This window comes from Lucilia sericata, unplaced genomic scaffold (assembly GCF_015586225.1).
Source record: "Lucilia sericata isolate MDLA Ls3-8-SP2 unplaced genomic scaffold, ASM1558622v1 Contig000136F_arrow, whole genome shotgun sequence".
Classification (NCBI taxonomy): domain Eukaryota; kingdom Metazoa; phylum Arthropoda; class Insecta; order Diptera; family Calliphoridae; genus Lucilia; species Lucilia sericata.
The window spans coordinates 542,501-558,928 of NW_023994168.1; the positions used below are offsets into that span (position 1 = coordinate 542,501).

The window sequence follows — 16,428 nt, forward strand, 5'->3', positions numbered from 1 at the left end:
CTACGGTGACCATACTTATGTATTTAAGCAAAATACAGAACATAAGAAAATAAAATACACTAACCACCACAATCAAGTTATGTTTAACCGTCAAAATTTGAGATGTCAATAATGTTTTATACATTAATATATTGATTGTTCACAGAAAAAGGTTTCAGCATAAACATAATTAACTGCTTTCATTGACAAAAGTTAAAAGTTTAAAAATAAGTTCCTAAATGGTATGAATTTTTAAAATTTTTGCTTTTTAAACTGGTCTTGACTTAAAATATTTCAAATTTATTTTTATTTTACTATTTGTTAAAAAATGTTTGAAATTAATGGACTTCTATGAATTATTTCATGAATATCGTTGAAAAAATTCAACATTCAAAAAATTACCGTCATGTATAAGTTTATACATCTTATGAACTTTTAATATTCTGAATGAAAATGGTTTGGGAAAAAAGTCATGTTCGATTCATACAGAAAATTTTCAGTGTACTCTGAATTGTTACCAATGTTGTGTGCTTTACTTTGTGTTACATACAATTTGATTTACCTGTATATAAAATCTGGATATGAAATTTAAATTTGTTAATAAATTTTTTTTGCATTACATCTTAATATACTTGTGATAAACATTGTTTATGAGATCAGAAAATTAAAATATAAAAAATCAATTTAATCAACAAAAATTTTTTCATTTATTAAAAAATATTTTTTGGATCAAAATTTTTTCAATGTTTAGATGAATTTTAAGCAAAATTTGTTGCTTAAAATTTGGATCATGATCTAGCGATAATGAGAACGGCCTTAAACTTATGAATGAATTTGTAGATTCATGTATATGGATAGCATTTTTAAAAAAATATATGTATATTTAGATCTGTGTTGCCCATACACATACTATTACCCATTAATTTGTATTGGTAAAGCAGCAGAGAACAAAATGTAACCCAAAATAAAACTGTATTAATAAAATGACTGTAAACTAAAAAGTATATTCTAACTGTCAAATTGATATTATGGATTTTGACAGACAGCGTACATTAAAGTTCATATATAAAAAACTATCAGCTGTGCTCTCTCATTCACCTACATAAATTCGGCTTTCTCAAAATTTTGTTGTTGTATTTCTGTGTGGATTTAAAAAAAGTTGCGTACAGATCTCACTTCGACAAATGCTGATCAGCAACCACAAAATATACAGAGGTGTAACTTTTGACATTTAAAAAAGTCTAAAATCAGCTTTTGTTTAATTTTGAAATTGTTTGGTGAGAAGAGGTATATAAAATACAGCTAAAAACAAGTAAGACTGTTATATTCGGCTGTGCCGAATCTCATATACCCACCATCAAACAGTATGCCGTAAAAGGAATGCTCCCCTATAAACATCAGCGTGATATTTGGAATATGGCTTAAGTCAATTATGGCCCGAGCTCTTTTGAACTAACAAAATATTAATTTAAAAAAAAACAAATATTTTATTTCAATTCTTCAACCGTGAGCGTCAATTATGAACCGATACTCATAAAATTTTGTACATAGATTATGTATAGAACTTGTTTATGCAAAATTTCAGCGCTATACTCGTATTTTAAATAAGGAACACTTGTAGTTATTAACCAAAACTCTCTTCTGAAGGGAACCTTTTGTGTATTACCAACACATTCCCAACACCATCAACACATTCATAACCGTATTTCATAACTCATATTTTTAAGCCAGTAATGATCGTTTAAGTAATTTTCTGAAGGGGACCTTATATGGGCGGTAGGGTAAATTATGGACCGATCATCCCTAAATTTGGTGGAGAGATTTTGGCACGCATTAAACTTATGTGCGTCAATTTTCGTCACATTCATATTTTTAAGCCAGTAATGAGCATTGTAGTTATTTGCAGAGGGGGGCCTTATATGGGGGAAGGGTCATTTATGGGCCGATCCAAAAAAATTGGTACAGAGGTTTTGGCTCGAAAGAAACTTACGTGTGTAGCATTTCATCGCTTTACTCGTAATTTTAAGATAGTAATGAGCGTTTAAGCTATTTTCTGAAGTGGACCCAATAGGGGGAGTAGGGCAAATTATGGACCTATCCACATAAAAGTTATTAAAAAGATTTTGGCTCGCGAGAAACTTAATTGTGTAAAATTGTATTGCTATATTCATATTTTTTAGCCAGTAATGAGCGTTAAAGTCATTTTCAGAAGGGGACCTTATATGGGGGATAGGGTCATTTATGGGCCGATCTTAAAAAAAATTCGTTGAGCGATTTTGGTTCGTAAGAAACTTACTTATACCGAATTTCATCGCTATACTCGCATTTTTGGACCAGTAATGAGTGTTAAAGTAATTTTCTAAAGGGGACCTTATATGGGGGGTAGGGTCAATTATGGACCGATCCTCAAAAAATTTGGTAGAAAAATTTTGGCTCACATGGAACTTATTTATGTCGAATTTCATCGCTATACTTGCATTTTAGGGCCAGTAATGAGTGTTAAAGTCATTTTCAGGAGGGGACCTTATATGGGTGGTAAGGTCATTTATGGGCCGATCCTAAAAAAAATTGGTTAAAAGGTTTTGGTTCTTAAGAAACTTACTTATACTGAATTTCATCGCTATACTCGAATTTTTAGGCTAGTAATGAGTGTTAAAGTCATTTTCTAAAGGGGACCTCATATAGGGGGTAGGGTCATTTATCGGCCGATCCTAAAAAAATTGGTAGAGAGATTTTGCTTCGTAAGAAAGATACTTATACTGAATTTCATCGCTATACTTGCATTTTGGGACCAGTAATGAGTGTTAAAGTAATTTTCAGAAGGGGAGCTTATATGGGGCGTAGGATCATTTATGGGAAGATCCTCAAAAAATTTTGTAGAAAGATTTTGGCTCACATTAAACTTATTTATGTCGAATTTCATCGCTATACTCCTACTTATAAAACAGTTATGCCCGTTAAAGCTGTTTTTTGGAGGTCCACTTGTATGGGGGCTATCCGAAAAAGTGGACCGATATTGCCCATTTTCAATACCAAAGAAACCTTAACAATAGAGAATATTTATGCAAAATTTCAACCGCTTAGCTCCTCTCGTGTGGTCCCTATCGTGATTTCAACAGACAGACGGACGGACATGGCTAGATCGTCTTAGAATTTAATAAGGACCCGGAATATATACTTTTATGGGTCTATGACCAATATTTCGATGTGTTACAAACGGAATGACAAAATCAATATACCCCCCATCTTTTTTGATGGTGGGTATAAAAATCATTGAAATCGTTTTGTGCGAAAGAGAGGGAAATAGTTTTTTGCTTGTGACGCCTCTGTATACCCTGTGCAGCAACTGAGTTGATTTTGTTTTGCAAGTTGAGAGATAATCAACTAACACATGCTCAAATAAGAATATACATAAGTAAGCTTATAGTGTAGGTGAGTCAACGCAACGTCAGCAGAAATTTCTTGCCCTATCTCGCGTGATAGGGAATCGCGATTTTGGGCAACAATGATTTAGATACTTCTTAATACTCATGCATGTAAACTAGAAAGTTATTGATAAACTTGAGTTCCAGCTAGAAAGGTGTATCGCTAAAGACCCCTTCACATGAGCACACAAGTAATATGATCTGTCAACATTTTCTGTAGAAGAGAACGGATGGATTCGTCTAAACGTAATGTGTAATGAAACCAACACACATTGAGAGAAAATACGAATGGAAAATTTGACAGTCGTATGGCTATCTTCATTTTTTGAAATGATTCAAAAAACAAGCGATTCGCATTAGATCAGCGATGTACTTTTATGTAAACACATACAAAAAAAGTGAAACAGCTGTTTCCATCTTACTTTGCTATTGTTTTATACCAATCGTGTAAACACGGAAAATATAAATCAAACGACGTTTATTCTCTTTTTTGTCATTAGACTTGTCGTAAGTGTAGAGGTAGAGTGTATTCCTAGCGAAGCCGATGTCCAATATACCCCAGAGGATAAAACCCTTGCGGCCAGACGAAGGCCGGTTATCAAACATATATTTTTTTATTTTGTGTGATAAAAGGAATATAAAGAAATAACTCCCCAAAAATATTTTAAGGGACTTATTTAATTTTTGAATTTTGAGGAATTATTTCGTACTGAAATAACAAAAAGCGAATTAAATCCCCAAATTTCGTTGTTTTTGCTTTCTGAACAAATTTTTAGGAAGTTATTTAATTATACCCTCCACCACCATCAGTGGTGATAGAGGGTATATATAAGTTTGTTTTTCCGTGTGTAACACCAAGAAATATTCATCTGAGACCCAACAAAGTATATATATTCCGGGTCCTTATCAAATTCTGAGTCGATTTAGCTATGTCCGTCTGTCTGTCTGTCTGCCTAAAACAAGCTGACGTTAAAACTAAGCAAAAGAAATCAACCAAATTCATCAAAAATATTCATTGTTATCCTAAGCAATTTGGTATTGAAAATCATCAAAATCGGTTCACAACGTTAAAAGTTATGAGTAAAAATTTCAGACTACCTCGAAAAAATTACGCGTTTTTTCGTAATTCTTAAGTCGTTTTCTCAGAAACTACAAAAGATAATTCGATGAATTTTGTCACACATTATTTTTTTTTACCCAGGGATTAATTGTGTTGAAAATCAAAATAATTGATCCAAAATTTGACATAGCTCCCATACAAATATATCGGTATCAACACAAAATTTTGTACATACAAATATAATAATATATAATATATATATAATTCGAGATAAATATGTTTTTTGTACATACAAATCATTCTACGAATTTTTTACGGATCGGTCCATTATTGGTCATAGCTCCCATATAAGGCCCATTTCTGAAAATCACTTAAAAGCTCACATTTCATTGCTATCTTAATAAAATTCGACACAAATATGTTTTGTCTAAATATGAATCACTCTATGAAATTTTTCCCGTATAGGCCCACAATTGGTTATAGCTCTCATATAAGGTCCACTTCCGAAAATCACTTAAACGCATATATTTCACTGAATTGTCAAGCTATAGAGATAAAATTCAACTTAAATATGTTTTGTATACATACAAATCATTCTAAATAAATTTTTACAGATCGCTCCACTATTGGTCATAGCTCCCATATAAAGCCCACATCCGAAAATCACTTAAAAGCACATATTTCATTGTCAAATAAAGCTATCTTGATAAAATTCGACATAAATGTGTACTTTGTATATATAAATCATTTTACGGAAATTTTTCCAGATCGGTTCATAAGTTGTCTTAACTCCCATAAAAGGTTAACTTCTGAAAATCACTTAACATCACTTAATTCGTTATTAATTGATTATATCCGGATAAGATTTCACATGATTATGTTCTGTGTATAGATAAATCATTCTTATAAAATGGACCTAATCAAAATTAGTTCGACATATGTATAAATGTTGGTATCCTCAATACGGAAACAAACATTTTGTCAAGTTATCTAAAAATTATATAATTAAATGGATTTAAAAAAAAAGTAACTTGCTGGTGGAGGGTATTTAAAATTCGGCATAGCCGAATACAGCACTCTAACTTGTTTTTGTTTGGGGATATAGTTATTTCATGACGCCCAAATAAATTAAATATTTTTCGACCACATACCATTAAATTTTAGCATTTTTTTTAAGTTTTATCATTGTTTTCCTGTTAACAAAAATGGCGTCATGAAATAACTCCGCACGAAATAACTCCCCAAAACAAAAATTAAATAAGTTCTCAATTTTGGGGAAGACTTTAATATTTTTGTTTATATAAGACTAAAATTACTACAATTAGCATAATTTTACTTTACTAAGTCATATGCAATGAAAAAAAAAATCATTCGTGAAAATCGGTCCTTATTTGTAAATGTTACAGGGTCCAAAACAGATATCACATTCAAATTTTTGAACAATGACATATTACTCCTTATTTTAAAAAAAAATTTGTATTTTTATAAAATTTTTTTCATAAGATACAAGAATATATAATTCAGATAATAAAACTCAAAATTTATAATAAAACTTAATTTTTGTCCGATAACTGACACACAGTGGTATAGGAAAAAAAAGAGGGAAATAATTCGGTAACTTCTAAACGGTTAATCCGATTTTAATGAAATTTGGTATGCACAAAGAGGAGGTGTTGTCGAGTTTAGGTTTTGAATTTGGACCTTATAGGCCAACCAGGGGCCCGGCGGGGGGTCCTCAAATTAGGACACCTCGGCTATGTTAAATTTTTAAAACGATCCTATTTCCTCATTTGAGTTCCGATTAAAAAAAAATCGTATATAGAATCTCCTCATCGAGCACTATAAAAAATGTCGTCGTAGCAGTAAATTATCTCTTATAGTTTAGGGGAAATTCGCATTTGAAAATTAAAATTTTAAAATTTTTACCGTCCTTACTTTAGTTTTTTTGATAATAGCGGGTCCAAATATTCCCGATTTTCGCCATTTTTTTTATTCGCTTAACAATAAGTTTATATATTAAGCAGTGAAAGAGTTATGTAAAAATCATGACTGAGTCCAAAGTTATAGGCATTTTAATTAAAAAAAAGGCGATTTTTTGTCATTTTTTTGGGAAAAAAGTATCTTTTTCTTTTTAAGTTATCTAAAAAGTTTCTAAGAAGATGTATATAGAATTTATACTTTTTGGAAAGCTGACTTTACATAAAATACGATAAATGAAACAAAACCTAAAAATTTTTGATACCGAGGGGACCAGGTCCATCCAAAAAAACCCTATTTTTTATGGAAAATTAAATTTTGAGCAAAAATTCTCAAATCGCATAGTCGATATCAAATTATAGTGACCTGTTTTATATGACCCAATATGTTCTTAATCATTTTGTAACGGGTTTCGATAACCCCGCCCCTGGTATGGATATAATAGGCAAAAAACCAAAAAATCCCATTTTTGGAATTTTTTTAAATTTTTTTGGGAATTCCGGGATTTCTAATAAGAAAATTCGAAATTTTTATTTAATTTTGGATTTTGAGTAAAAAAATCTACCTAACTGTAAAATTTCATCAAAAAATATTCATAAATAAAATTTTTATTGCAATTTGAAAAATTTGTATCTTCGCAAAAACTGAATAAAAAACATTTTTTATTTTTTTAAAAAAGTATTCCGCGAATTTTTTAATTTTCAAAGAATTTATACTTTGATATATAGCACGCAAGTGATAAAAATACATATCATAAAGGCATGTGTGACAAGACAAGGGTTGATTTTTCTTATCTTAGTATTGCACACATGCGCTGTCGCACTAAATATAAAGAATCAAAAATTTAAATAATATAAAATATTTTATGAAATAAAAAATATAAAAAACATGTTCAAGTGATTTGAACAGTTTTTTTATGCATACCCGGGTATAATTCATTCACAAATTAAAAAGTGTCTAGAAAGATAACTTTACCACGTTATATATGATTGCGGTACTAAAATTTTTAAGACAATTTTGAATGTTAAACTGATTTTTATAAGGGACCTTATCCGGGGCCTAGGGGCAATTATGGACCGATCATAATACAATTTGGGAAAAAGATAAATTTTCATATAAATCTCGTTCATGTCAAATTTCAAACTGATTTTCTAAAAGGGCCTTATTTGGGACCTAGAGGCAATTATGGACCGACCATAACAAAATTTAGTAATATGATTAAGAAATACATAAGACACGTTTATGAAGAATTTTATCAAGAAATAAATGTTTTTAAGCCATTTATGAGCATTAAAGTGAATTTTAAAATATATGTCCAATTCCTTGTATGTATATGATTATTGTTACCCGATGTGTATCGCAGTTTTACTGTGTTGTTTTTGATTCTCGTATATACATATGTACATTAAGGTGTCCCGTGGACCACTTTTTAGGAGGAATACCTCTAAAATGATGCGTTTCAATGTACTAATCTTGATCTCAGTACAATATGTTCAAAAAAAATTTCTGCAATCTTTTCGAATTGGGTGTCAAAACCTACATAATTTTGAGCTTATCGCGGGAAAAATACTTAAAATGTTTGTTAGTGTATTTCTAGTCCGCAAAACGACTTTCTTCGTATTATAAGGGGCATATAAATTTTGAAAAATTCTGAAATGCACTATTTTTTAAATATTTTTTTGTATGAGCTAAAAATTACGAAAATTTTTACACCCAGTGAAAATAATATGCCTTTCCAATCCAATTGTGAACCAAAAATATTATACAAAAATTCAAATTTCCAAAAAATTTTATTTTTCAAAAATTATATCGCTCTTTTTCTTGTGTTTAGTACATTAATACATGAAGAACTTTGAAATTCATGTGAACATTTAGAGCATAACGGGCGGACTTTCAATGGGTGGCTTCTTGGAATCTCTTATATTATTCAATTTTTTTATAGATAGATAGAAATTGGTGATAGATAGAAACTGGCGAACTTGCAATAATTTCCTTGACATCTCTCATATGTAACATATTATAAATCTGGAAAACTATTGTAGTTAGAATCTTCAAAATCGTTAAGTGGGATTTTTATATATACATATTCCTTTTAGGGTAGCAAAGTACACTTGGTATAGCTAATCTATATATATATAAGAATGGATGTGTGTTTGTATGTATGTATGTTTGTTTGTTTGGACTTTATAGACTTCTAAAAGGCTGGACCGATTTTCCTGAAATTTTCACAGTGGCTTCCTGTATGCCTGGAAGGAACTATAGGCTACTCCCACATACATAATAAGTATTTAAAATCACATATCTCAGAAACTGCAACAGCTAGATTTGTATGGACAACTTGGACATCCACATGAACATATGGGGACAATATGGGCGGACTAGCTATATTAGGCGTGGAACCTCCCATATAAAGAAAATCTTAAATTAGTATATCTGAGAAAATATAACAACAAGAGCCCTCTAATTTTTCGGAGCCACTTTAGTATCAACATGAATATGTAGGACAAAAAATTAGCGGAATAGCAATAGGGGGCGTGGTACTCCCATATGAATTAAAATAATTATATTATATATTTTTTTCGTTCATAATAATAATGGGAAAATAAAACTCGCAAAATAATAATTTAATGAAGAGAAAAAAATATAAATTTCCCTGAAAAATATTATTCTTAAGTAATTTCCGATAATACTCCTAATCATTATGACCTTGATTTAAATAATGCTTTTATATTAAGTGGAACTATTATAAATTAATTGTTTAACAAAGTTCAATAAAAGACTGAAGTTCAAATTTTAGATCTGCCGTGCAAAAAATTAAATACATTATGTTATAAGAACAGATATAGCTAAAACAGGGTTTTAACTTATACTTACTCAACAACTCACTTTTCAATGACTACTACATACCATCTTAGAAGGAGTCTAGTAATGACTTCATATAATTTATTATGTATGTAGCCTTGACATGTTGTTTTCAAACTTTGTTATTAAGAGAAAAGATAATTTTTTTTTTGTTCTTCGAAAACTAATAGTAGACACAGTGGACGTATCCTCGTTGATAATTTTTTTTCTCAGAATCAAAACTACTTACTTAACTCCCTATTTCAGTCGATCGTAATAAGTTCTTGCCTAACTCCCTATTTGTAAGCGAGCGTGGTAAGTACTTGCCTCCAATGTCATCCCCGTTATAACTTAAAATGCTATTTTGTAAATAAATTTCAGCATTTTACATTTCAGTGAAAGTTTTTGCTGGGAGGTTTGTCACATCGCATTTAAGTGCACGATAACGGCAGGGGGGAATTTCAATTACCTTACTTTTTATACCCTACATCACTTTAGTGGGGAGGGTATATTGGATTTGTGCTGATGTTTGTAACATACAAAAATATTCGTCCTAGACCCACCTTAAAGTATACCAATCGGCTTAGAATCGTTTTCTGAGTCGATTAAGCTATGTCCGTCCGTCCGTTCGTCCGTCTGGCTGGCTGTCCATGTAAACCTTGTGCGCAAGGTACAGGTCGCAATTTTCAAGATAATTGGATGAAATTTGGCACGCACGTTTTATTTGACCTAAGGACGAAGCCTATTTAAAATGGTTAAAATCGGTCCATTATTTCACCTAGCCCCCATACAACAGAACCCCCCGAAAAGGGCTTCTGAGCTCATAATTATGTTAAATATACCTGTATATCGATAAAAAGTGGCACAACTAAGTTTTATAGAAGTCTTGATGACCCTGCCAAATTTCATAAAGATCGGGGCTCATTTGACCCTAGCTCCCATACAAAGTCCCCTTCAGAAAATTACTTGAATGTCCCAAATTAACTTATAAACACAAATATCGCGATGAAATTCAGCACAATAAAATATTATGTAAATATAAATATATTCACAAAATTTCATCGGGCTTGGTCCATATTTGCCCCTAGCCCCCATATAAAGCCTCTTTCAGAAAATTAGTTTTTTATCCATAAATTGCTTAAATGTATCGGAACAAGGGAATATTGAAGATAAATGCTTTATTATGAAAAATAAATCACATTTAATATTCATAACTGGTGTAGGGTATCATATGGTCGGTCACGCCCGACTATAATTTCTTACTCGGTTAACCAATTTCAAAAAAATCAAATTTTTAGTACAAAATTATATGTTTTCTTTGATTTTTTTATTGTGATTTTTAAAAATTTTAGATAGATAATTCTAAACATTATTTTCCGTTTGTGCATATGAAAACAGGACTAAGATTGTTAAACAAATGTTAGGAAATTTTAAACATATATTATGTATATAAAATGGAGATTGGCATTTAAACCAATAAAAAATTAACTATTTAAACAAATTCCAACCATTATATGAAGAAATTTATTATTTATTAAGACGAATAAATAACTTTGATGATAAAATGCAGGATGCACTTACTTGTTTACTGCGTGAGTATAATAAAAATCGGGAAGTTACTCAAGCGTTCTCAAAACGGACTTTATTTATCGAAACATAAGGATTGTCGTTGCTGTCCGAGAATTTGTGCTGCTGGGGTTTTTCACAAACTGCCATTACAAGTTGATTCCTAAGCGTCATTCACAGTAATTTGAACAACCACAGGCGTAGCTAGCGGAGGGAGGTCACAATTAAAGCAGGGGCTCAATGTCTATGTCGCGACAGTCGCCGTCTATTTCGTTTCCCGATGAATCGTCGCGAGCCTGAACACTATTTATACTTGATATTCCTGGACATAATTTTTTATTGATATATTCAAAGATCAATTTATCCCTCCTATGGCAACTTCCATATCGTCAACTGAAATACAAAAAGGCATAACAGCCAAAAAATTTTAAATTCCCTTTTTGATTGAAAATGGCACACTGCATCAAAATACATGTTGTTGCAAATTTTTAGAATCCTATTTTTAAAAATACCGACTTTATTGAAGTGAAATTCAAAAGGGTGTAACAACAAATAAGTCATTTCCACAAGTAAGAAAGTCGTAAAAAGCAACAAAATAGTTTTTCGATGTTGATCGATGTTGTAGGAAAATGTCGTTTTTATAACAAAAATAACTTTAATTTTATTTAGTATTTTGTCTCTCCTGTAAAATTTTTAAAAGTGTTGTTACTCCCTTTTGCGTTTCAGATCTGTATAAGTTTGTTTTCTTATGATATATTAATGTACGTATCTATACTAAAAAGTGCAAATATCTTATTAGGTAATTCATAACATTTTGCAAAATGACAGTTTTCAACTAAATATTATAATATTTTAAAGATTTCCAAACATTTCGGTTAACCGGTTTAACCGGTTTTTTTTATACTCGTTTAATCGACAAACCGGGTTTCTAAAAATGGTAAATTTTCGGTTAACCGAAAAACCGGTTTTTCCAAAAGTCGGTTTTTTATAAACACTAGATTCTGTATACTTAAAGTTTTAGAGCCGTTTGCATTTGTTTGGAACATTCTAATATGTATATGTATTAAGGTGATTGACTCGATTTTTCAACCGGTTTTAAAACCGGTTTTTTCTGTTTTACCAGTGTCGGTATTTTCTTAATGTTGATTTTTCGAATATCGAATAACCCGGTTTTTTCACTTTTTAAAAACCGGTTTCGAATACTTTTATTTGCTTTGTATTCAAAGATTATTTAAATGAAAATTTTAAGTAAATAATATCATTATTAAATTTTAAAAATATTCGAGTCGAGGAACTAGCGTATATTTTTCTACAGATCCTTTGGTTAAACTTTTTTGATTTTCCTAATTAATTAAAAAAATTTATTTGTAAAATTGATAACTGTTTGATAAAATTTTATCAATCTTAAGATTATATTCCAATTACAATAATTAGTTTACGGCTGAAATTTTATGGAAGTGTTGGAATGCCTATGCAAATTTCCTAAACAGGGCTTTTAAAATAAGCTAGGGTTGCATAGTACCTTATGTTTAACAGAAGTGTCCCACTTTTTTCCTAATTTTTTTATATTAAAGAAATAATGTAAATCAGACGACTAGATCTAAAGTTATAATCTTTTAAACTGTTAAAAGTCATTTCGGGCCATGTTTTATTAATCAAATTTAAACATAAGCATTAAGTTTTTCAAATTAAAAAATATTTTTTTTTATTTATAATGAAAAACCGGTTAACCGGTTTTTTCTGAATTTGAAAAATATCAACCGGTTTTTTTAAATGTCAACTATTCGAACTATTCGAAAACCGGTTTTTGGAAAATGTCGAATAATCGATCACCCTAATATGTATCTCTATAATCTTTAATACGTTGGTAGCGAAGCACATACGGTACAGCCAGTAAATATAAATAAATCTTAAAAGACTTTGTTTTATGAATTAAGATTACATATGTATTTCATTTCACTTTCTTACTTTCATTTCACTTTTTTGCTTTTCTGATACTTCCTAGATATTGGCGTTCATTGTCCAACCTGGTTGCTTCTTTGCTCAATTCCATACAGTCAATTGCATCGCTTTTACTTTTGCTGTTTCTATTTATTGTGATATTTGCCTTGTTGGGAATGCAAGTGTTTGGTGGTCGGTTTACTTTTAAACCGGAAGAAGAAAAACCTAGATGGAATTTCGACAGTTTCTATCAAAGTCTTCTTACAGTGTTTCAGGTATGTGTTTACTATCATTATTATATTTAATATTTAAAAATGTATTTAAAATTTTCATACTTCGATTCTAGATATTAACGGGCGAAGATTGGAATGCTGTTATGTACGATGGCATCAGAGCATACGGCGGTGTTTTCTCATTTGGCATTTTGGCCTGTATTTATTTCATTATTCTGTTTATTTGTGGCAATTATATATTGCTAAATGTTTTCTTGGCTATTGCGGTAGATAATTTAGCCGATGCTGATTCATTAACTGCAATTGATAAAGAAGAGGAGGAACAACAACAGCAAATGGACGAAGTTAATAAATCACGAAGTCCTACCCCTACCTTAGATGATATGGATGACGAACATAATATGGATATTGATATGGATATTGATCAAGAAATGGACGAACACAAAATGTAAGTATTTAAATACAACAATGGTTTAAAAACATTGTTATATTTTTTTAGAAATCGTGATAATATTTAATATTTCTCAAAAAGTGATCTGCACAAAAGCACTACAGTTCTGTAGGATATAAAATTTGTTTAATGAAAATTATTTTTTTTTTAAACAAAGCCAAACATTTCAATATACAGTACTTTTTGTTTATAGTCATTACATAACTATTATATGTACATTAGGGTGGCCCAGGAAATGGAGTTTGCTGTTTTTCCCACCGAAAATTAAAATTTAGTTCATTTGTCAAAATATTTGTCCTGACGTCAATATTTGGTGAGCTAGATCAAAGGATAAAAAGGTCATTTTTAAGGTTTTTATGACTTTTATCATATTTCTTGCAAATAAACCATATGCAAATTAATTATCATATGAAAGGTTTTTGGGAGACGATTTTAATGACAACACAAAATTTTTTATACACCTTCAAAATTATTACAAATGTCGTAATATTTCGGAAAATTTTTTTAGTTTTCCAAATTTTTAGATAGAATTATTTGATGTAGTTAATTGAAATAATTTTATAAAATCACACAATTATTTCCATATGAAAGCATGATTTTTGTTAAAGATGGGCGGAATCGGTTCACATTTTCATATACCTCTCATACAAATGTAAATATTTCCGGAAAAAGCATTCATTGTTGGTAACTTCCGGTAGAATGACAATATCTTCACAAACTTTTACAAGTAAATAGAATTCATAAAAAGGGAAAATTTTCGGGATCAGTCCATAATTGGCCGTAGCTCCCATACAAGGTCCCCTCCCGAAAATCACTTAAACGCACATAACTCATTATCAAATAATGGAATCCTTAAAAACTTAGGCACAAATATTGCCTTTATCTATAGAAATGATACTTTAAAAATTGTTCATGATCGGTACATATTTGGTCTTAGCTCGAATACAAGGTCTCCTCCCGAATATCACTTAAACGCACATAAGTCATTAATGGTATCCATACAAATATTTCTATATATAAAATTATACTGTAAAATTTTTTCACGATCGGCCCATATTTTGTCACAGCTCCCATTTGAGATATCCTATTACCTATCCATTACCTATTATCAAACAATGATACCCATGCAAAATTTGACACTGACATTACTTTTGTATACAAAATGTTATTTTAAATTTTTTTCACGATCGGTCCATAATATGGGTTCGATCGGAAAAGCCTCTTGCGAAAATCTCTTAATGCACATCACTTATTATCAAATATCTATATATTTTTATTTTTTTTACAGAAATGTTACTGTAAAAACCAGGGACGTAACGGTTATAAGAAAAATGACGAAAAGGTCTCATTAAATAATTAATAGTGATGGATTTAAAATAAGTGTTATAATTAACCATTATTATAAGATATCATCGTAACCAATACCAATGAAAAATATATTTTTTTGGTTACGAATAACAATTATCGTTTTGCAACAAATCTCTGTTGATTTTATAAATAAAATATAATTAAAACAAGTAGGAAAGTATAGTCGGGCATGGCCGACCATATGATACCCTGCACCACTGAGTATGTTAAAAATGTGGATTATAATTAATAACAAAGCATTTAAGTTGTTTACCTTAATTCCGAAATATGTTAACAATTTGTTGAAAAAGGTGATCTAAAAGAGAGGTTATATGGGGCAAGGGTAAATATCCTTATAAATTTTGGTACATGGCTTTACGTTTACATTAGAGTTATGTATGCTGGATTTCATCGTGATACTAGTGTTTATTAGGGAATTATTGACCTTCAAGTCGTTTTCTGAAGGGGACTTTGTATGGTGGCTAGGGTCAAATAAAGTCCGATAATTATGAAAATTGGTAGTATTATTAAGACGTATATAGAACTAAGTTTTGCCGATTTTTGTAGAGATACTACAATATTTAACATAATTATGAACTCAAAAGCCCTTTCCGGGGGGTAGGGTTGTATGGAGGCTAGGTGAAATATTGGACAGATTATAATCAGTTTCAATAGGCTTCGTCGTTAGTCCGAAAAACACGTATTTCATTTAAATATCTTAAAAATTGCGACCTGTACCTTGCGCACAAGGTTTACATGGACAGCCAGCCGGACAGACGGACGGACAGACGTGGCTTAATCGACTCAGAAAGTGATTCTGAGTCGATCGGTATACTTTAAAGTGGGTGTAGGACCAATATTTTTGTGCGTTACAAACATCAGCACAAACGTATAATATCCTCCCCACTATGGTGGCGTAGGTTATAATTAATTTGCCTTTTAATTTCGTTAATATTTATATGGACCAAAAATAAATTAAATAAATTTTGGTTATCTATAACCAAAAAAATATTGGTTTCTGAATAACAGCTATTCATAACCAGAAAAATATATTTCTCATATTAATAGGTTACGGAGACCTAAATAATATAAATCTTATAATAATAGTTAAAAAGTCCCTAAATAAAATAAAGGTATTCTTTGCGTAACCTTTTCTTTCAAAAGAAAACAAGTAAGAAATTATAGTCGGGCGAGGCCGACCATATAATACCCTACACCTGTTACAAAAATAAAATGTGATTTAGTTTTCATAATGGAGCATTTCAGTTAAATTGTACCTTGTCTCAGATATACTTAACCATTTATTGTGGACATATAAGTCAAATTTTGAAGGGGGCTTTTTGTAGGGTCAAATGAGGCCCTATAATTATAAAATTCATGAGGGTTATTATGGCTAGTAAAGAACTTGGTTTTACAGCTTTTTGTCGAGATAGGAGTATATTAAACATAATTAATTAGGGTCAAATGAGGCCCTATAATTATAAAATTCATGAGGGTTATTAAAAAAAGAACTTGGTTTTACATCTTTTTGTCGAGATGGGAGTATATAATTAAGAGCTTAAAAGGCCTATTCGGCGGGTTCAGTTGTATGGGTCTAGGTAAAAAAAT

At 30.7% G+C, this 16,428-nt stretch overlaps 1 protein-coding gene across 1 annotated transcript in view; it reads left to right on the top strand.

The window, feature by feature from the left end:
* Positions 1-16,428, top strand: part of LOC119601027 (muscle calcium channel subunit alpha-1-like) — a 188,395-nt gene that overhangs the window by 91,590 nt on the left and 80,377 nt on the right. Inside the window, 2 exon segments of the mRNA XM_037951683.1 lie at positions 12,854-13,064; positions 13,136-13,470. Coding sequence (XP_037807611.1) covers positions 12,854-13,064; positions 13,136-13,470 — 546 coding nt within the window.